The sequence below is a fragment of the Salmo salar genome, chromosome 22, assembly GCF_965601325.2.
Source record: "Salmo salar chromosome 22, fSalSal1, whole genome shotgun sequence".
In the NCBI taxonomy this organism is placed as follows: Eukaryota; Metazoa; Chordata; class Actinopteri; order Salmoniformes; family Salmonidae; genus Salmo; species Salmo salar.
The window spans coordinates 60,805,879-60,828,619 of record NC_138312.1 but is presented as its reverse complement, the minus strand read 5'-3'; the positions used below and the strand labels follow the sequence as shown (position 1 = coordinate 60,828,619).

The window sequence follows — 22,741 nt, the reverse complement described above, 5'->3', positions numbered from 1 at the left end:
TAATAAGTATTCAACTCCTTTGTTATGGCACGCCTACAGTAAATACATTCAGGAGTAAAAATGTGCTTTAACAAGTCACATTAATAAGTTGCATGGACTCACTCTGAGTGCAATAATAGTGTTTAACATGATTTCTGAATGACTACCTCATCTCTGTACCCCACACATACAATTATCTGTATTGTCCCTCAGTCGAGCAGTGAATTTCAAATACAGATTCAACCACAAACACCAGGGAGGTTTTCCAACGCCTCGCAAAGAAGGGCACCTATTGGTAGATTTTTATTTTTAAAAATGTCACCTTTATTTAACCAGGTAGGCTAGTTGAGAACAAGTTCTCACTTACAACTGTGACCTGGCCAAGATAAAGCAAAGCAGTTCGACACATACAACAACACAGAGTTACACATGGAATAAACGAGCATACAGTCAATAATACAATAGGAAAAAAAAGAAAGTCTATATACAGTGTGTGCAAATGGAGTGAGGAGGTAAGGCAATAAATAGGCCAATAGTAGCGAAGTAATTCAAATTTAGCATTAACACTGGAGTGATAGATGAGCAGATGATGGTGTGTAAGTAGTGATACTGGTGTGCAAAAGAGCAGAAAAGTAAATAAAAACAATATGGGGATGAGGTAGGTAGATTGGGTGGTGTTAGGCGTGTGTAGCGAAGGCAAAGTCAGGCGCAGAAGAGCAGAGTGTAGCAAACAGGCGCACTGTAATTCCGACTTCGGCGGAGGTCGTGACAGGTGGGCTATTTACAGATGTACAGCTGCAGCGATCGGTTAGCTGCTCAGATAGCTGATGTTTAAAGTTAGTGAGGGAAATATAAGTCTCCAGCTTCAGCGATTTTTGCAATTCGTTCCAGTCATTGGCAGCAGAGAACTGGAAGGAAAGGCGGGATATACCTGCTGGAGTGCGTGCTACGGGTGGGTGTTGCTATGGTGACCAGTGAGCTGAGATAAGGCGGGGCTTTACCTAGCATAGACTTATAGATGACCTGGAGCCAGTGGGTCTGGCGACAAATATGTAGCAAGGGCCAGTCGACTAGAGCATACAGGTCACAGTGGTGGGTGGTATAAGGCGCTTTGGTGACAAAACGGATGACACTGTGATAGACTGCATCCAGTTTGCTGAGTAGAGTATTGGAAGCTGATTTGTAATTAACGTCGCCGTAGTCGAGGATCGGTTGGATAGTCAGTTTTACGAGGGTATGTTTGGCGGCATGAGTGAAGGAGGCTTTGTTGCGAAATAGGAAACTGATTCTAGATTTAATTTTGGATTGGAGATGTTTAATATGAGTCTGGAAGGAGAGTTTACAGTAGTTGTCCACATATTCTAAGTCAGAACCGTCCAGAGTAGTGATGCTAGTCGGGCGGGCAGGTGCGGGCAGCAAACGGTTGAAAGGCATGCATTTGGTTTTACTAGCGTTTAAGAGCAGTTGGAGGCCACGGAAGGAGTGTTGTATGGCATTGAAGCTCGTTTGGAGGTTAGTTAACACAGTGTCCAAAGAAGGGCCAGATGTATACAGAATGGTGTCATCTGCGTAGAGGTGGATCACGGAATCACCCGCAGCAAGAGCGACATCGTTGATATATACAGAGAAAAGAGTCGGCCCGAGAATTGAACCCTGTGGTACCCCCATAGAGACTGCCAGAGGTCTGGACAACAGGCCCTCTGATTTTACACACTGAACTCTGTCTGAGAAGCAGTTGGTGAACCAGGCGAGGCAGTCATTTGAGAAACCAAGGCTGTTGAGTCTGCCGATAAGAATGTGGTGATTGACAGAGTCGAAAGCCTTGGCCAGGTCGAAGAAGACGGCTGCACAGTACTCTCTTTTATCGATGACGGTTATGATATCGTTTAGTACCTTGAGCGTGGCTGAGGTGCACCCGTGACCAGCTCAGAAACTGGTTTGCACAGCGGAGAAGGTACGGTGGGATTCGAAATGGTCAGTGATCTGTTTATTAACTTGGCTTTCGAAGACTTTAGAAAGGCAGGGCAGGATGGATATAGGTCTAGAACAGTTTGGGTCTAGAGTGTCAACCCCTTTGAAGAGGGGGATGACCCAGCTTTCCAATCTTTAGGGATCTCGGACGATACAAAAGAGAGGTTGAACAGACTGGTAATACGGGTTGCAACAATGGCGACGGGTAATTTTAGAAAGAGAGGGTCCAGATTGTCTAGCCCAGCTGATTTGTACGGGTCCAGGTTTTGCAGCTCTTTCAGAACATCTGCTATCTGGATTTGGGTGAAGGAGAAGCTGGGGAGGCTTGGGCAAGTAGCTGCGGGGGTGTGGAGCTGTTGGCCGGGGTTGGAGTAGCCAGGAGGAAAGCATGGCCAGCTGTAGAGAGATGCTCATTGAAATTGTCGATTATCGTGGATTTATCGATGGTGACAGTGTTACCTAGCATCAGTGCAGTGGGCAGCTGGGAGGAGTTGCTCTTATTCTCCATGGACTTTACAGTGTCCCAAAACTTTTTGGAGTTAGAGCTACAGGATGCAAATTTCTGTTTGAAAAAGCTAGCCTTTAGTGTCCTGACTGACTGCGTGTATTGGTTCTTGACTTCCCTGAAAAGTTGCATATCACGGGGACTATTCGATGCTAGTGCAGTCCGCCACAGGATGTTTTTGTGCTGGTCAAGGTCAGTCAGGTCTGGAGTGAACCAAGGGCTATATCTGTTCTTAGTTCTACATTTTTTGAAAGGGGCATGTTTATTTAAGATGGTGAGGAAATTACTTTTAAAGAACCACCAGGCATCCTCTACTGACAGGATGAGATCAATATCCTTCTAGGGTAGAATTATATATATATTTTTAAAGCAGACATTAAAAATCCCTCTTTTGTAAAGATTAATGGGCAAATGTTGCACAATCCAGGTGTGGAAAGATCTAAGAGACGTACCCAGAAAGACTCTCAGCTGTAATCGCTGCCAAAGGTGATTTTAACATGTATTGACTCCGTGGTGTGAATACTTACATAAATTATATTTTCCTTTATTTCATTTTCAATGAATTAGCAAAAATGTTGAAAAACATGTTTTCACGTTGTCATTATGGGGTATTGTGTGTAGATGGGTGACATTTTTCTTCATCCATTTTGAATTCAGGTTGTAGCACAACAAAATGTGGAATAAGTTAGGAGGTATGAATACTTTCTGGCTCTGTAGCCTATCTGTTATAAGATCTTGGGTCACAAGCTGGTCTAGTCGTTACTCACTACATTAGTCTCCTTCTCCCCTGTCCTCCCGCTCTTCTCCCCCTGTCCCCCCTCTCGTTCTCCCCCTGTCCTCCCTCTCTTCTCCCCCCTGTCCTCATTCTCTTTTCCCCCCTTGTTCCCGCTCTTTCTCCCCTGTCCTTCCTCTCTTCTCCCCCTGTTCTCCCTCTCTTCTCCCCCCTGTCCTCCCGCTCTTCTCCCCCTGTTCTCCCTCTCTTCTCCCCTCTGTCCTCCCGCTCTTCTCCCCCCTGTCCTCATTCTCTTCTCCCCTCTGTCCTCCCGCTCTTCTCCCCCCTGTCCTCATTCTCTTCTCCCCTCTGTCCTCCCGCTCTTCTCCCCCCGTCCTCATTCTCTTCTCCCCCCTGTCCTCCCGCTCTTCTCCCCCCGTCATCCCTCTCTTCTCCCCCTGTCCTCCCGCTCTTCTCCCCCCTGTCCTCCCTCTCTTCTCCCCCCTGTCCTCCCTCTCTTTCTTCCCTGTCCTCCCGCTCTTCTCCCCCCTGTCCTCCCGCTCTTTCTCCCCCTGTCCTCCCTCTCTTCTCTCCCTGTCCTCCCTCTCCTTCTCCCCTGTCCTCCCTATCTTCTCCCCCTGTCCTCCCTCTCTTCCCCCCTGTGTTCCCTATCTTCTCCCCCTGTCCTCCCTCTCTTCTCCCCCATCCCCTGTCCCCCTCTCTTCTCCCCATCCCTTGTCCTTCCTCTCTTCTCCCCCTAGTCCCTGTCCTCCCTCCTTTTCCCTGTCCTATCACCTCATAGTCCCCCAGTCTGTCCCCTGTCCTATCACCTCATGGTCCCCCAGTCTGTCCCCTGTTCTATAACCTCCTAGTCCCCCAGTCTGTTCCCTGTCCTATCACCTCATGGTCCCCCAGTCTGCCCCCTGTCCTATAACCTCCTAGTCCTCCAGTCTGTCCCCTGTCCTATCACCTCATAGTCCCCCAGTCTGTCCCCTGTCCTATAACCTCCTAGTCCCCCAGTCTGTCCCCTGTCCTATCACCTCATGGTCCCCCAGTCTGTCCTGTCCTATAACCTCCTAGTCCCCCAGTCTGTACCCTGTCCTATCACCTCATAGTCCCCCAGTCTGTCCCCTGTCCTATCACCTCATAGTCTCCCAGTCTGACCCCTGTCCTATCACCTCATGGTCCCCCAGTCTGTCCCCTGTCCTATCATCTCATAGTCCCCCAGTCTGACCCCTGTCCTATAACCTCATGGTCTCCCAGTCTGTCCCCTGTCCTATCACCTCGTGATTTCCCAGTCTGACCCCTGTCCGTATCCCTGGCCATCCTGGTTTTACTGCAGTACAGTACTACAGCTAGCATCACAGTCTCCCAGTCTGTCCTCTGTCCCTAGATTCCCCAACAGAGGGAGAGATGAGAGAGAAGGGAGTACAGGAGAGGGAGAGAGAGGAGAGAGTGGTGTCTATGGAGAGGGAGGAATGGTAGAGACTAGAAAGCAGATACAGAAGAGAAAGTAGAGAGGAGAAAGGAAGGGATTAGAGGAGAGAGTGGCGCCTAGGAGAGGGAAGAGGGGTAGAGAGGAGAGAGAGACACCTAGGAGAGGGAAGAGGGGTAGAGAGGAGAGAGTGGCACCTAGGAGAGGTAAGAGGGGTAGAGAGGAGAGAGAGACACCCAGGAGAGGGAAGAGGGGTAGAGAGGAGAGAGAGACACCCAGGAGAGGGAAGAGGGGTAGAGAGGAGAGAGAAACACCCAGGAGAGGCAAGAGGGGTAGAGAGAAGAGCAGATGTAGCTGTGAGAAACCCACCTTCCACCACCCAGGTCTAAGAGGAAATAGAGTGTGCCAGCTCCCCCCTCGACATATGTTGCTAGCCGTAGGACGCCTTAGCAACGCTCCAGCGACCATGGAGAGACCAGAGAGAGGGCAGCTGTTACCCCGACACACCCAGACCAGCTCTGGCCAGCTCCTCTCTTCTCCACACCAATTCTAGCTCCGCTCCTCCTGCGGTAGAGTAAAAAGTCTGGGTAGGGGTCAGCCAAGGACTGAACTTGCACTTCAACCGTATGCCATAAATAGTTACTATTACTATCACAATGTAGTGTACGGTGGAATGGCCTCTGTCACTAGGTTTGAGTTCCCCTGACACACTACAACAGGCACCCCCAAAAGGACTGAACTTTAACTAGGCAAGTCAGTTAAGAACCAGTTCTTCTTTACAATGACGGCCTAGGAACAGTGGGTTAACTGCCTTGTTCAGGGGACAGAACGACAGATTTTTACCTTGTCAGCTCGGGGATTCGATCCACCAACTTTTTGGTTACTGGCCAAACGCTCTACCCACTAGACTACCTGCCTCCCCTCTAACCACTAGACTACCTGCCTCCCCTCTAACCACTAGACTACCTGCCTCCCCTCTAACCACTAGGCTACCTGCCTCCCCTCTAACCACTAGACTACCTGCCTCCCCTCTAACCACTAGACTACCTGCCTCCCCCCTCTAACCACTAGGCTACCTGCCTCCCCTCTAACCACTAGACTACCTGCCTCCCCTCTAACCACTAGACTACCTGCCTCCCCTCTAACCACTAGACTACCTGCCTCCCCCCTCTAACCACTAGACTACCTGCCTCCCCCCTCTAACCACTAGACTACCTGCCTCCCCTCTAACCACTAGGCTACCTGCCTCCCCTCTAACCACTAGGCTACCTGCCACCCCTCTAACCACTAGGCTACCTGCCGCCCCTCTAACCACTAGGCTACCTGCCTCCCCTCTAACCACTAGACTACCTGCCTCCCCTCTAACCACTAGACTACCTGCCACCCCTCTAACCACTAGACTACCTGCCTCCCCTCTAACCACTAGACTACCTGCCTCCCCTCTAACCACTAGGCTACCTGCCTCCCCTCTAACCACTAGACTACCTGCCTCCCCTCTAACCACTAGACTACCCGCCTCCCCCCTCTAACCACTAGACTACCTGCCTCCCCTCTAACCACTAGACTACCTGCCGCCCCTCTAACCACTAGACTACCTGCCTCCCCTCTAACCACTAGACTACCTGCCACCCCTCTAACCACTAGACTACCTGCCTCCCCTCTAACCACTAGACTACCTGCCTCCCCTCTAACCACTAGAGTACCTGCCTCCCCTCTAACCACTAGGCTACCTGCCTCCCCTCTAACCACTAGGCTACCTGCCACCCCTCTAACCACTAGGCTACCTGCCTCCCCTGTAACCACTAGACTACCTGCCTCCCCTCTAACCACTAGACTACCTGCCTCCTCTAACCACTAGGCTACCTGCCTCCCCTCTAACCACTAGTCTACCTGCCTCCCCTCTAACCACTAGACTACCTGCCTCCCCCCTCTAACCACTAGACTACCTGCCTCCCCTCTAACCACTAGACTACCTGCCCCTCCTCTAACCACTAGGCTACCTGCCTCCCCTCTAACCACTAGGCTACCTGCCTCCCCTCTAACCACTAGGCTACCCCTTCCCCCCTCTAACCACTAGACTACCTGCCTCCCCTCTAACCACTAGACTACCTGCCTCCCCTCTAACCACTAGGCTACCTGCCTCCCCTCTAACCACTAGGCTACCTGCCTCCCCTCTAACCACTAGACTACCTGCCACCCCTCTAACCACTAGACTACCTGCCTCCCCTCTAACCACTAGACTACCTGCCTCCCCTCTAACCACTAGACTACCTGCCTCCCCTCTAACCACTAGACTACCTGCCTCCCCTCTAACCACTAGGCTACCTGCCTCCCCTCTAACCACTAGGCTACCTGCCTCCCCTCTAACCACTAGGCTACCTGCCTCCTCTAACCACTAGACTACCTGCCGCCCCTCTAACCACTAGACTACCTGCCTCCCCTCTAACCACTAGACTACCTGCCTCCCCTCTAACCACTAGACTACCTGCCTCCCCTCTAACCACTAGACTACCTGCCACCCCTCTAACCACTAGGCTACCTGCCTCCCCTCTAACCACTAGACTACCTGCCACCCCTCTAACCACTAGACTACCTGCCTCCCCTCTAACCACTAGACTACCTGCCTCCCCTCTAACCACTAGACTACCTGCCTCCCCTCTAACCACTAGACTACCTGCCTCCCCTCTAACCACTAGGCTACCTGCCTCCCCTCTAACCACTAGGCTACCTGCCTCCCCTCTAACCACTAGACTACCTGCCTCCCCTCTAACCACTAGGCTACCTGCCTCCCCTCTAACCACTAGACTACCTGCCCCCCCTCTAACCACTAGACTACCTGCCTCCCCTCTAACCACTAGACTACCTGCCTCCCCTCTAACCACTAGACTACCTGCCTCCTCTAACCACTAGACTACCTGCCTCCCCTCTACCCACTAGACTACCTGCCAAACTTAGTTTAACTATACACCATTAAGCAGGGATCATCAACTAGATTCTGCTGGGGGGGGGGGTGAATCATAATTACAAATAATTTTTGATGGCAAATGTATCCCTCAGCACCAGCAGGGATGTTTGCTCTCACCTCTACACCAATGACTGTACCTCCAACAACACATTGTGTCACATTACTCCAGTTTTCAGATGACCCACCACTCTGGTCGGTTGGAGAGGTCGACCGGCTAGTACCCTGGTGCAGTCGCAATAACCTGGAACTCAACACAGACAAAACCGTGGAAATGGTGGTGGACTTCAGAAAACAACCCCCCCCTCCCCTCACCATCTCTCCCCCCTCACCATCTCTCCCCCTCACCATCTCTCCCCCCCCTCACCATCTCGCCCCCCTCACCATCTCTCCCCCCTCACCATCTCTCCCCCTTCACCATCTCTCCCCCCTCACCATCTCTCCCCCCTCACCATCTCTCCCCCCTTCACCATCTCTCCCCCTTCACCATCTCTCCCCCCTCCAGATGGATGGCTCAGCTGTTAGCACGGCTGAATCATTCAACTTCCTGGGGACCATCGTTTCCCACAACCTCTAGTGGGAGGACAACATCCCAGCCTCTAGCGGGAAGACAACATCCCAGCCTCTAGCGGGAAGACAACATCCCATCCTCTAGAGGGAGGACAACATCCCAGCCTCTAGTGGGAGGACAACATCCCAGCCTCTAGTGGGAGGACAACATCCCAGCCTCTAGCGGGAGGACAACATCCCAGCCTCTAGCGGGAGGACAACATCCCAGCCTCTAGTGGGAAGACAACATCCCAGCCTCTAGCGGGAAGACAACATCCCAGCCTCTAGTGGGAGGACAACATCCCATCCTCTAGTGGGAGGACAACATCCCAGCCTCTAGTGGGAAGACAACATCCCATCCTCTAGTGGGAGGACAACATCCCAGCCTCTAGAGGGAGGACAACATCCCAGCCTCTAGTGGGAGGACAACATCCCATCCTCTAGTGGGAGGACAACATCCCAGCCTCTAGTGGGAGGACTACATCCCAGCCTCTAGTGGGAAGACAACATCCCATCCTCTAGTGGGAGGACAACATCCCAGCCTCTAGAGGGAGGACAACATCCCAGCCTCTAGCGGGAGGACAACATCCCAGCCTCTCGTCGGAGGACAACATCCCAGCCTCTAGTCGGAGGACAACATCCCAGCCTCTAGTCGGAGGACAACATCCCAGCCTCTAGTGGGAGGACAACATCCCAGCCTCTAGTGGGAGGACAACATCCCAGCCTCTAGAGGGAGGACAACATCCCAGCCTCTAGTGGGAGGACAACATCCCAGCCTCTAGTGGGAGGACAACATCCCAGCCTCTAGTGGGAGGACTACATCCCAGCCTCTAGTGGGAAGACAACATCCCAGCCTCTAGTGGGAGGACTACATCCCATCCTCTAGAGGGAGGACAACATCCCAGCCTCTAGCGGGAGGACAACATCCCAGCCTCTAGTGGGAAGACAACATCCCAGCCTCTAGTGGGAAGACAACATCCCAGCCTCTAGTGGGAGGACAACATCCCATCCTCTAGTGGGAGGACAACATCCCAGCCTCTAGAGGGAGGACAACATCCCAGCCTCTAGTGGGAGGACAACATCCCATCCTCTAGTGGGAGGACAACATCCCAGCCTCTAGTGGGAGGACTACATCCCAGCCTCTAGTGGGAAGACAACATCCCATCTTCTAGTGGGAGGACAACATCCCAGCCTCTAGAGGGAGGACAACATCCCAGCCTCTAGTGGGAGGACAACACCCCAGCCTCTAGTGGGAAGACAACATCCCAGCCTCTAGTCGGAGCACAACATCCCAGCCTCTAGTGGGAGGACAACATCCCAGCCTATAGCGGGAGGACAACATCCCAGCCTCTAGTGGGAAGACAACATCCCAGCCTCTAGCGGGAAGACAACATCCCAGCCTCTAGTGGGAGGACAACATCCCATCCTCTAGAGGGAGGACAACATCCCAGCCTCTAGTGGGAGGACAACATCCCAGCCTCTAGTGGGAGGACTACATCCCAGCCTCTAGTGGGAGGACAACATCCCAGCCTCTAGTGGGAAGACAACATCCCAGCCTCTAGCGGGAAGACAACATCCCAGCCTCTAGTGGGAGGACAACATCCCATCCTCTAGTGGGAAGACAACATCCCAGCCTCTAGTGGGAAGACAACATCCCATCCTCTAGTGGGAGGACAACATCCCAGCCTCTAGAGGGAGGACAACATCCCAGCCTCTAGTGGGAAGACAACATCCCAGCCTCTAGTGGGAAGACAACATCCCATCTTCTAGTGGGAGGACAACATCCCAGCCTCTAGAGGGAGGACAACATCCCAGCCTCTAGTGGGAGTACAACATCCCAGCCTCTAGTGGGAAACCAACATCCCATCCTCTAGTGGGAAGACAACATCCCATCCTCTAGTGGGAGGACAACATCCCAGCCTCTAGTCGGAGGACAACATCCCAGCCTCTAGTGGGAGGACAACATCCCAGCCTCTAGAGGGAGGACAACATCCCAGCCTCTAGTGGGAGGACAACATCCCAGCCTCTAGTGGGAGGACTACATCCCAGCCTCTAGAGGGAGGACAACATCCTAGCCTCTAGAGGGAGGACAACATCCTAGCCTCTAGTGGGAGGACAACATCCCAGCCTCTAGAGGGAGGACAACATCCCAGCCTCTAGTGGGAGGACAACATCCCAGCCTCTAGAGGGAGGACAACATCCCATCCTCTAGTGGGAGGACAACATCCCAGCCTCTAGTGGGAGGACAACATCCCAGCCTCTAGTGGGAGGACAACATCCCAGCCTCTAGAGGGAGGACAACATCCCAGCCTCTAGCGGGAAGACAACATCCCAGCCTCTAGCGGGAGGACAACATCCCAGCCTCTAGCGGGAGGACAACATCCCAGCCTCTAGAGGGAGGACAACATCCCAGCCTCTAGAGGGAGGACAACATCCCAGCCTCTAGCGGGAGGACAACATCCCAGCCTCTAGTGGGAAGACTACATCCCAGCCTCTAGAGGGAGGACAACATCCCAGCCTCTAGTGGGAGGACTACATCCCAGCCTCTAGCGGGAGGACAACATCCCAGCCTCTAGAGGGAGGACTACATCCCAGCCTCTAGAGGGAGGACAACATCCCAGCCTCTAGCGGGAGGACAACATCCCAGCCTCTAGTGGGAGGACAACATCCCAGCCTCTAGAGGGAGGACTACATCCCAGCCTCTAGCGGGAGGACTACATCCCAGCGGTCACGCAGAAGGCTCACCAGACGACGTACTACGTGAGGCAGCTGAAAAAAACTACATCTCCCAGTCAATCCTGATCGTTTGAGTCCATTCTCACTTCCTCCATTACCGTCTGGTTTGGGTCTGCGAGGGCAAACTGCAACACATTGTCTCCGGTCTGCGGAGAGGTTCATCGGCTGCCACCTGCCTGCCCTCCACCGTGGTCCTTACACGACTCCAGGGGCAAGGAAGCAGGAAAGACTATCGCCGATCCCTCCCACCCTGGTCACCCTCCTCCTCCTTCTGGTTCAGGTCAATAATGATCAAACACTCACACCACCTGAAAAGGTCTGTGGGCCCGCACAAACCGGCCATCTGGCTCATAGAGACTAAAATACTATACACTCTATGCTGCAGACAGCATCAAACCATCTCTGACTCTCTGTACTCTAAATCACTGAACTATACAGCATTCCACTCTGACTCTCTGTACACTAAATCACTGAACTATACAGCATCAAACCATCTCTGACTCTCTGTACACTAAATCACTGAACTATACAGCATCAAACCATCTCTGACTCTCTGTACACTAAATCACTGAGCTATACAGCATCAAAACCATCTCTGACTCTCTGTACACTAAATCACTGAACTATACAGCATCAAACCATCTCTGACTCTCTGTACTCTAAATCACTGAACTATACAGCATCAAGCCATCTCTGACTCTGTACACTAAATCACTGAACTATACAGCATCAAGCCATCTCTGACTCTCTGTACACTAAATCACTGAACTATACAGCATCAAACCATCTCTGACTCTCTGTACACTAAATCACTGAACTATACAGCATTCCACTCTGTCCATGTCTCTGCATGTAGATATATTCATACTGATACTGTAAGTGTTCATTCACTGGATATCAACCGTATACCCACTGGATATCAACCGTATACCCACTGGATATCAACCGTATACCCACTGGATATCAACCGTATACCCGCTGGATATCAACCGTATACCCGCTGGATATCAACCGTATACCCGCTGGATATCAACCGTATACCCGCTGGATATCAACCGTATACCCGCTGGATATCAACCGTTTACCCACTGGATATCAACCGTATACCCACTGGATATCAACCGTATACCCACTGGATATCAACCGTATACCCACTGGATATCAACCGTATACCCACTGGATATCAACCGTATACCCACAGTATATCAACCGTATACCCACTGCATATCAACCGTATACCCACTGGATATCAACCGTGTACCCGCTGGATATCAACCGTATACCCGCTGGATATCAACCGTATACCCGCTGGATATCAACCGTATACCCGCTGGATATCAACCGTATACCCACTGGATATCAACCGTATACCCACTGGATATCAACCGTATACCCACTGGATATCAACCGTATACCCACTGGATATCAACCGTATACCCACTGGATATCAACCGTATACCCACTGGATATCAACCGTATACCCACTGCATATCAACCGTATACCCACTGGATATCAACCGTATACCCACTGGATATCAACCGTATACCCACTGCATATCAACCGTATACCCACTGGATATCAACCGTATACCCACTGGATATCAACCGTATACCCGCTGGATATCAACTGTATACCCACTGGATATCAACCGTATACCCACTGGATATCAACTGTATACCCACAGTATATCAACCGTATACCCACTGGATATCAACCGTATACCCACAGTATATCAACCGTATACCCACTGGATATCAACCGTATACCCACAGTATATCAACCGTATACCCACTGGATATCAACCGTATACCCGCTGGATATGAACCGTATACCCGCTGGATATCAACCGTATACCCGCTGCATATCAACCGTATACTCGCTGGATATCAACCGTATACCCACTGGATATCAACCGTATACCCGCTGCATATCAACCGTATACCCACTGGATATCAACCGTATACCCACTGGATATCAACCGTATACCCACTGGATATCAACCGTATACCCACTGGATATCAACCGTATACCCACAGTATACGTACTAGTGATGTGTTGTACTGGATGTGGTAACAACAAGCAAAACATTGCAGATCAGGTGACACAGTCCTTCCTTTCCTAACACCTTTTTAATTATTATTATTTATTTTTTTAAATGTAACCTTTATTTAACTAAGAAAGTCAGTTAAGAACAAATTCTTATTTACAGTGACGTCCTACCAAAAGACAAAAGTCCTCCTGTGGGGACGGGGGCTTGGGATTAAAACATATAAAATAAAGAAAATATAAATATAGGACAAAACACAAATCACAACATGAGAGACAACACAACACTACATAAAGAGAGACCTAAAGACAACAACATAGCAAGGCAGCAACACATGACAACACAGCGTGGTAGCAACACAACATGACAACAACATGGTAGAAACACAACATGGCAGCAGCACAAAACATGGTACAAACATTATTGAGCACAGACAACAGCACAAAGGGCAAGAAGGTAGAGACAACAATACATCACGCAAAGCAGCCACAACTGTCAGTAAGAGTGTCCATGATTGAGTCTTTGAATGTAGAGATTGAGATAAAACTGTCCAGTTTGAGTGTTTGTTGCAGCCCGTTCCAGTCGCTAGCTGCAGCGAACTGAAAAGACGAGCGAGCCATTGATGTGTGTGCTTTCGGGACCTCTAACAGAATGTGACTGGCAGACCGGGTGTTGAATGTGGAGGATGAGGGCTGCAGTAGATATCTCAGACAGGAGGGAGTGAGCCCTAAGAGGGTTTTATAAATAAGCATCAAACAGTAGGTCTTGCGATGGGTATACAGAGATGACCAGTTTACAGAAGAGTATAGAGTTCAGTGATGTGTCCTATAAGGAGCATTGGTGGAAAATCTGATGGCCGAATGGTAAAGAACATCTAGCTGCTCGAGAGCACCCTTACCTGCCGATCTATAAATTATGTCTCTGTAATCTAGCATGGGTAGGATGGTCATCTGAATCAGGGTTAGTTTGGCAGCTGGGGTGAAAGAGGAGCGATTACAATAGAGGAAACTAAGTCTAAATTTAACTTCAGCCTGCAGCTTTGATATGTGCTGAGAGAAGGACAGTGTACCGTCTAGCCGTACTCCCAAGTACTTGTATGAGGTGACCACCTCAAGCTCTAAACCCTCAGAGGTAGTAATCACACCTGTGGGGAGAGGGGCATTCTTCTTACCAAACCACATGACCTTTGTTTTGGAGCTGTTCAGAACAAGGTTAACGGCAGAGAAAGCTTGTTGAACACTAAGAAAGCTTTGTTGTAGAGCATTTAACACAAAATCCGGGGAGGGGCCAGCTGAGTATAAGACTGTATCATCTGCATATAAATTGATGAGAGAGCTTCCTACTGCCTGAGCTATGTTGATGATGTAAATTGAGAAGAGCGGGGGGCCTAGGATTGAACCTTGGGGTACTCCCTTGGTGACAGGCAGTGGCTGAGACAGCAGATGTTCTGACTTTATACACTGCACCTTAATGTGTACCTGTCCTTCCTTTCCTAACACCTTAATGTGTACCTGTCCTTCCTTTCCTAACACCTTAATGTGTACCTGTCCTTTCCTTTCCTAACACCTTCATGTGTACCTGTCCTTCCTTTCCTAACACCTTAATGTGTACCTGTCCTTCCTTCCTTTCCTAACACCTTAATGTGTACCTGTCCTTCCTTTCCTAACACCTTAATGTGTACCTGTCCTTCCTTTCCTTTCCTAACACCTTCATGTGTACCTGTCCTTCCTTTCCTTTCTTAACACCTTCATGTGTACCTGTCCTTCCTTTCCTTTCTTAACACCTTCATGTGTACCTGTCCTTCCTTTCCTTTCCTAACACCTTCATGTGTACCTGTCCTTCTTTTCCTTTCTTAACACCTTCATGTGTACCTGTCCTTCCTTTCCTTTCTTAACACCTTCATGTGTACCTGTCCTTCCTTTCCTTTCTTAACACCTTCATGTGTACCTGTCCTTCCTTTCCTTTCCTAACACCTTCATGTGTACCTGTCCTTCCTTTCCTTTCTTAACACCTTCATGTGTACCTGTCCTTCCGGCTCTTGCCTTTCTTATAATAGCATTGATTTCACTGATAGCAACAAAAACAAAACGTTCTGATAGCAACAAAAACGAAACGTTTGACTTCTCAGTAGCTTGAAGTGTAGAGCGGCGGACCAGCAGCCGGGAACGTTGCTGGTTCAAGACCCAGGCAATGGCAACGCAAAAAATGGGAATGAAACTGAACTGGCAGCTGGAACGCTGCTGGTCTCTGATGCCAGGTACCGTCCCTTGAGCAAGGTCTCTCCATTGAGGGACACTGCTGCCTACCCTGTGCCTCTCAATGTGTGCTGTGTATCTGGAGCTGTTGGAAAAGGCAGAACTCAAAGCTCTAATCTAACCTATGACTGTCTCTCCATCTCCCCAGCCTGCCACCAAGGAGGGTGGTCTGCCCATACAGGTGGGCAACAAGACAGAGTGTGGCCTGCTGGGCCTGGTGCTGGACCTGAAGAGAGACTACCAGCCCGTCCGCAACCAGATCCCAGAGGAGAAACTCTACAAGGTCTACACCTTTATCATTGTGTAACGAAGCCATAGACACATTTCCCCATTGTATGGACGATAAAGTTGTTATATTTTGAATTCTGGTTATTCTAATTCTGAATTCTAATTAAGAATTCTGAATTCTAATTAAGAATTCTGAATTCTAATTCTACCAGGTGTACACCTTCAACTCGGTCAGGAAGTCCATGTCCACGGTCATCAAACTACCAGACGGCTCCTTCAGGATGTACAGCAAGGGAGCCTCCGAGATCGTCCTCAAGAAGTGAGTGGTTTACAGCTAGGTCTGATACCATAGAGTCCATGATGGATCTTGGTTACAACTTCAGTTTCCAGCACCCAATCCAGAAAGGAAAGAAAACCCCTAGCTTCTACCTCCTAGTCACTTGTAGAGATCTTAGATAAGATTCTCTCGGATCTTTCTCAGAGGGCCTAAGGAACTACACCTTGATTTTGGGAGATTGATTGATTGATTGATTGGTGATTTATGATGTTCATCTCTGATCTCCTCAAGGCTTTAGCCCTGCTCGCCAGGCTTTGGTATAGTGGTACTACAACTCAGAATGAGACTACCAAGGCTTTTACCTCTTAACCTCTTAACCTCTGACCTCTATCCTTTGCCCCTCTGTCCCGTCCCAGGTGCACTAAGATCCTGAACCAGGAAGGTGAGCCGCGGGTGTTTCGTCCCAGGGATAAGGACGAGATGGTGAAGAAGGTGATCGAGCCGATGGCGTGTGACGGGCTGCGGACCATCTGCGTGGCGTTCCGTGACTTCCCTGGCGACCCAGAACCGCTCTGGGACAACGAGAACGACATCCTCAATGAGCTGACGGCCGTCTGCGTGGTCGGCATAGAGGACCCCGTCAGGCCAGAGGTAGGTAGGGTGGAGAGAGAGAGAGTGTGTGTGTGTGTGTGTGTGTGTGTGTGTGTGTGTGTGTGTGTGTGTGTGTGTGTGTGTGTGTGTGTGTGTGTGTGTGTGTGTGTGTGTGTGTGTGTGTGTGTGTGTGTGTGTGTGTGTGTGTGTGTGTGTGTGTGCAGTGAACTGACTTCTGTCTGCATAGTCAACATAGAGGACCCCGTCAGACCAGATGTGAAGGCTTCTCATATGTAGGGACTCATCCTCACATGTGTAGGGAATGGTCCTATTTGTTAGGCTATTGATAAGGATTATTGACAGGTCTGGGATAGTATAAGTATTTGTTAGGCTATTGATAAGGATTATTGACAGGTATGGGATAGGATAAGTATTTGTTAGGCTATTGATAAGGATGATTGACAGGTATGGGATAGGATAAGTATGTCCTATTTGTAACCGGTTTTCTTAGTAAGAAATTCCTCCATTATACAATACTAATCCACAATATATACAAATCAAAAAATGTAACAGTACTGAACAAAAATATACGATTTACTTATATATAGACTACAATATGATCGGTACAAATAAAAGGATGGGTAGGTAGGTAACTGAATGGTAGGTAGGTAACTGAATGATAGGTAGGTAACTGAATGATAGATAGGTAACTGAATGGTGGTTAGGTAACTGAATGATAGATAGGTAACTGAATGGTAGGTAGGTAACTGAATGGTAGGTAGGTAACTGAATGGTAGGTAGGTAACTGAATGGTAGGTAGGTAACTGAATGATAGGTAGGTAACTGAATGGTAGGTAGGTAACTGAATGGTAGGTAGGTAACTGAATGGTAGGTAGGTAACTGAATGGTAGGTAGGTAACTGAATGATAGGTAGGTAACTGAATGGTAGGTAGGTAACTGAATGATAGATAGGTAACTGAATGATAGGTAGGTAACTGAATGGTAGGTAGGTAACTGAATGGTAGGTAGGTAACTGAATGATAGGAAGAATGGTAGGTAGGTAACTGAATGATAGATAGGTAACTGAATGGTAGGTAGGTAACTGAATGGTAGGTAGGTAACTGAATGATAGGAAGAATGGTAGGTAGGTAACTGAATGGTAGGAAGAATGGTAGGTAGGGAACTGAATGGTAGGAAGAATGGTAGGTAGGTAACTGAATGGTAGGAAGAATGGTAGGTAGGTAACTGAATGATAGATAGGTAACTGAATGGTAGGTAGGTAACTGAATGATAGGTAGGCAACTGAATGATAGGTAGGTAACTGAATGATAGATAGGTAACTGAATGGTAGGTAGGTAACTGAATGATAGGTAGGTAACTGAATGATAGGTAGGTAACTGAATGGTAGGTAGGTAACTGAATGGTAGGTAGGTAACTGAATGATAGATAGGTAACTGAATGGTAGGTAGGTAACTGAATGATAGATAGGTAACTGAATGATAGGTAGGTAACTGAATGGTAGGTAGGTAACTGAATGGTAGGTAGGTAACTGAATGATAGGAAGAATGGTAGGTAGGTAACTGAATGATAGATAGGTAACTGAATGGTAGGTAGGTAACTGAATGGTAGGTAGGTAACTGAATGATAGGAAGAATGGTAGGTAGGGAACTGAATGGTAGGAAGAATGGTAGGTAGGTAACTGAATGGTAGGAAGAATGGTAGGTAGGTAACTGAATGGTAGGAAGAATGGTAGGTAGGTAACTGAATGGTAGGAAGAATGGTAGGTAGGTAACTGAATGGTAGGTAGGTAACTGATGTAAAGTAGCTGAATGATTCAAAACAACATGAGAATAAGAAGAGATTCACTGCTGCTAGTAGAGAGAGTTCTCTCTATTCTCTCTCTCTCTCTGTCTCTCTTTCTCGTTCTCTCTCTCTCTCTGTCTCTCTCTCTCTCTCTCTCTCTCTCTCGTTCTCTCCCTCTCTCATTCTCTCTCTCTCTCTTTCTCCTCTCTCTCTCGCTCTCGCTCTCTCTCTCTCTCTCTCTCTCTCTCTCTCTCTCTCTCTCTCTCTCTCTCTCTCTCTCTCTCTGAGGTGCAATTGTCAGATTGTTGTAGGCTACTCCAGGAGAGCTACATCTTCCTGAGAATAAAATATCAGAATAACAAACTGTCAAATAAAGAACCAAGCAACAACGAGGATAAATAGGAAATCAGCTTCATTTCATTTTCAATATTTACCACTAATATTAGATGGGTGAATTAACTAGCTTTGGGAATGTAACTCAAATACAATATTGTGTTCAGACACATTGTTTACTAATGCATATCCCATTATTGATCATAGAACATGGAACAAGAATGAATGTTACAGAAGGTATTTCATAGATCCTATATCTATCTATCTAGAATCATGCTCCAGGTGAATGAGTGACAGGTGGATTCTCTTTATATTTTACAGTGTCAGTACTTCAGAGTAGAGATATGGGCGGGGGTTGATCTCTCCTCTCCTCTCCTCTAATTGTCCTTTATGCTCCATTTCATTATGCGTACCTAAATTACCCTCAAAGCAAATTAGGATACATTCAACATCTGCACTGAAAGTCTATATTTGTCGAGGATAATTGTGCTGAATGGAAGGGGGGGGAGGAGGGGATTTGAATAGGTACAGATGCTCTATCTTATTTGATCATCCTGTTGTTGCACAGCAGAAAATGCAAACTTGTAGTGAATATCGAGGTTTAAAAAGGGCTTGTAAAAGTTTGTTATTTCTACTTAAAAATGTACTTTGGTGCGAAAAGTGCAAATCAACCTTGTGAAGATGCTGGAGGAAACAGGTACAAAAGTATCTTTATCCGCAGTAAAACGAGTCCTATATCGACATAACCTGAAAGGTCGCTCAGCAAGGAAGAAGCCACTGCTCCAAAACCGGCATAAAAAAAAAATAGACTACGCTTTGCAACTGCACATGGGGACAAAGATGGTACTTTTTGGAGAAATGTCCTCTGGTCTGATGAAAAAAAATAGAACTGTTTGGCCATAATGACCATCGTTATGTTTGGAGGAAAAAGAGGGAGGCTTGCAAGCCGAAGAACACCATCCCAACCGTGAAGCACGGGGGTGGCAGCATCATGTTGTGGGGGTGCTTTGCTGCAGGAGGGACTGGTGCACTTCACAAAATAGATGGCATCATGAGGTTGGAAAATTATGTGGATATATTGAAGCAACATCTCAAGACATCAGTCAGGAAGTTAAAGCTTGGTCGCAAATGGGTCTTCCAAATGGACAATGACCCCAAGCATACTTCCAAAGTTGTGACAAAATGGCTTAAGGGCAACAAAGTCAAGGTATTGGAGTGGCTATCACAAAGCCCTGACCTCAATCCTATAGACAATTTGTGGGCAGAACTGAAAAAGCGTGTGAGGGGGCTTACAAACCTGACTCAGTTACACCAGCTCTGTCAGGAGGAATGGGTCAAAATTCACCCAACTTATTGTGGGAAGCTTGTAGAAGGCTACCCGAAAGGTTTGATCCAAGTCAAACAATTTAAAGGAAATGCTACCAAATACTAAATGAGTGTATGTAAACTTCTGACCCACTGGGAATGTGATGAAAGAAATAAAACCTGAAATAAATCATTCTCTCTACTATTATTCTGACATTTCACATTCTTAAAATAAAGTGGTGATTCTAACTGACCTAAGACCGGGTCTCTAGGACCGAGGGGTTCTGGTGCTCTGACTGGGACCGAGGGGTTCTGACTGGGACAGAGGGGTTCTGGCTGGGACAGAGGGGTTCTGACTGGGACAGAGGGGCTCTGGTGCTCTGACTGGGACCGAGGGGTTCTGGTGCTCTGACTGGGACAGAGGGGTTCTGACTGGGACAGAGGGGTTCTGGCTGCTCTGACTGGGACAGAGGGGTTCTGACTGGGACAGAGGGGTTCTGACTGGGACAGAGGGGTTCTGGTTCTCTGACTGGGACAGAGGGGTTCTGACTGGGACAGAGGGTTCTGACTGCTCTGTAATTTGTCATGTTCTGTCTGTGTTAATTTGTGACTTTTTGTGTCGCCTCTTCGACCTCCTGGTCTGAATCAGAGTGAGTGATTGTGACTTTTTCTTCATTGTCCCTGTACCTGGCTGTTCTTTCAGGTCTGAGATGTTTTCTGTTTATGCGGTAGCGAGCTCCCGCGGGTGTGATGATATCGTACCATCCCGGGTCAATCTCTGATTCTCACCACTGATGCTGGATCCCCCCCCCCCCCGGACTAGAATGAATCATTTTGAAACGGCATCTCTTTTGCAAACTGAGCCATCTCAGTACTTGAAAAGGGTACACACGCAGCTTTAACTTCTTGGGGCTATGTGGGACGCTAGCGTGCCACCCGTGGTGCACCCTATCAACAGCAGGTGCATTTCAAGAGCGGCAAATTTGAAACCAAATAAATGTCAAAATTCAAATTTTTCAAACATACAACTATCTTACACCCTTTGAAAGATAAACATCTCCTTATAAACTTTGCTACGACTGTACCTGATGTCTTGTCCGATGGCCTCAGCACCTCTGGATATTTGGAGTATTAGTCCACTATCAGAAGGATTGAGCGTCCTTGGAAGTCAAAGATATCAACGGCGATTTCTTGCCACGGAGTGTCAGGCATTGTGTGTGGTAGGAGTGGTTCCTTTTGGTTGCTGGGCAGTTTGTCTTGACAGGAAGTGGTCGATTCGACCGTCATTCGGACATCATCAGTGAGGCCTGGTCATTACATGAGAGCTCTGGCATGCGCTTAAGGAGCGTTGAATGCCCCGATGTGTAATGTGGAGCCTCTTATATGTACCTCAGCTCTAAAAGTCTTTGGGAATGATAATACGTTTGTTTACCGCGAGTAGATCATCTTCGATGTAAAGAGAATCTCTGATGTGCCAGTAGGGTTGTGTTTTTTTAGTGGTGCATTTTTCTTCTTGTCTGGCCATCCGTCTCTGGTCAGGTTCCTCAGCAGCCGCATCTCACTGTCTGCATTTGTGACTGCGCTCAGCTGTTGCATAACAGCGCCCTCCAGTGGATGATGTGTGGACACTGCATAAATTACTTTTTGTTGTTGTTGTCACAGGTCACGCTATTTATGTGTGGCAGTCTGGGGTACAGCCCTGGGTAGCGTGTCTGCTATTAACATGTCTTTACCTGGGGTTGTAGACGATGTGACTGTCATATTTCTGTATTTGAAGCAGCATCCTTTGAAGACGGATGACAGGCGACTTTCCAATAGGCTTGGTGATTATAGCCTCAAGTGGTTTGTGGTCAGATTGAACTCTGACCTGGACACCATAGACATACTGGTGAAACCGGTATGAACACGATTGCCAGGAGTTCTGTTTCTATCTGGGCATAATTTTGTTCTGCCACAGACAGAGCTCTGAATGCAAAGGCTTTAGGCTGTTTACCCCATAATGACATCACAATACCCCATAATGACATCACAATACCCCATAATGACATCACAATACTCCATAATGACATCACAATACCCCATAATGACATCAGAACAGCTCCGGGTCCATCTTTGGATGCATCAGCTTGTATTTCAATCTCTTCCTGTGGATTAAAAGAATTTCAGCAATGGCGTAGTGTAGGTAGCTTTTTTTTTCCAAGTCTCTCCAGTGCTGCTTGTTGTGCTGGGTGCCACTGCCATGTCCTTCCTGAGGAGCACTCTGATTAGTGCAGTGGGCTTGGCTTCATCTTGGATATACTGGGTTAGGAAACATGTGTCATACCCAGTAACTTCTGTAGACCCTTTTGAGCTTCTGGTGGAGGCACCTGTGTGATTGCTGTCACCTTGGAGTTGTCTGTTTTAACCCCGTCTGCCCTGACGATGTGCCTCGTACTTCACTTCACTCACCATCAGTGCCTTTTAAAATTTGAGGGAGGACGATTTTTTTTTTCATGACCGTGGCCTTATTTCTATTACAGCATATTGGATGACTGTCATTCATATTCTATTCACCAAGTTCAATGTAACATTGATAGGTTTAGGCTACTACGTGATATTCTAATTTTTCCTTTACCCATCATGAGGTTGCTACAACCTAACCTATGAATTACAGTTTACAATGTAGGTGCACACAGGTCGAGAGACAAACTTGAGGTGACAGACAATGACATTCAATATTTTATTTATTTTTATTTAACTTTTATTTAACCAGGCAAGTCAGTTAAGAACAAATTCTTATTTACAACACACTCTTGCCTGCATCTAGCTGATCTAGGGAGTAATCATTAGTCCAACAGTTGCAAACAAGAGTTTCTATTGGACAAATTCAGGTATGTTTATGCCCGGTTTTGTTCCGTTTGTTTCCGTTTAAGAGACGTTTTTCAACAGAATCGGCGGAATGAATACACCCCTGATAAACACGTAAACACAGTTCACTCTCATAACAGCCACGTTGTATTCCTTCTCTTCCCTTGTGGACGTCAATGCACACCAAATCAGCTCTATGTAACCA

General features: G+C 48.2%; 1 protein-coding gene across 8 annotated transcripts in view; it reads left to right on the top strand.

Annotated features, from left to right (window-relative positions):
* Positions 1 to 22,741, top strand: part of atp2b2 (ATPase plasma membrane Ca2+ transporting 2) — a 193,599-nt gene that overhangs the window by 137,954 nt on the left and 32,904 nt on the right. For all 8 annotated transcript variants that reach the window (XM_082967729.1, XM_045705371.2, XM_045705369.2 and 5 more), the window contains 3 exons: positions 15,301 to 15,435; positions 15,593 to 15,699; positions 16,074 to 16,308. In XM_082967729.1, the coding sequence (XP_082823855.1) occupies positions 15,301 to 15,435; positions 15,593 to 15,699; positions 16,074 to 16,308 (477 nt within the window). The remainder of the gene's footprint in view (positions 1 to 15,300; positions 15,436 to 15,592; positions 15,700 to 16,073; positions 16,309 to 22,741) is intronic.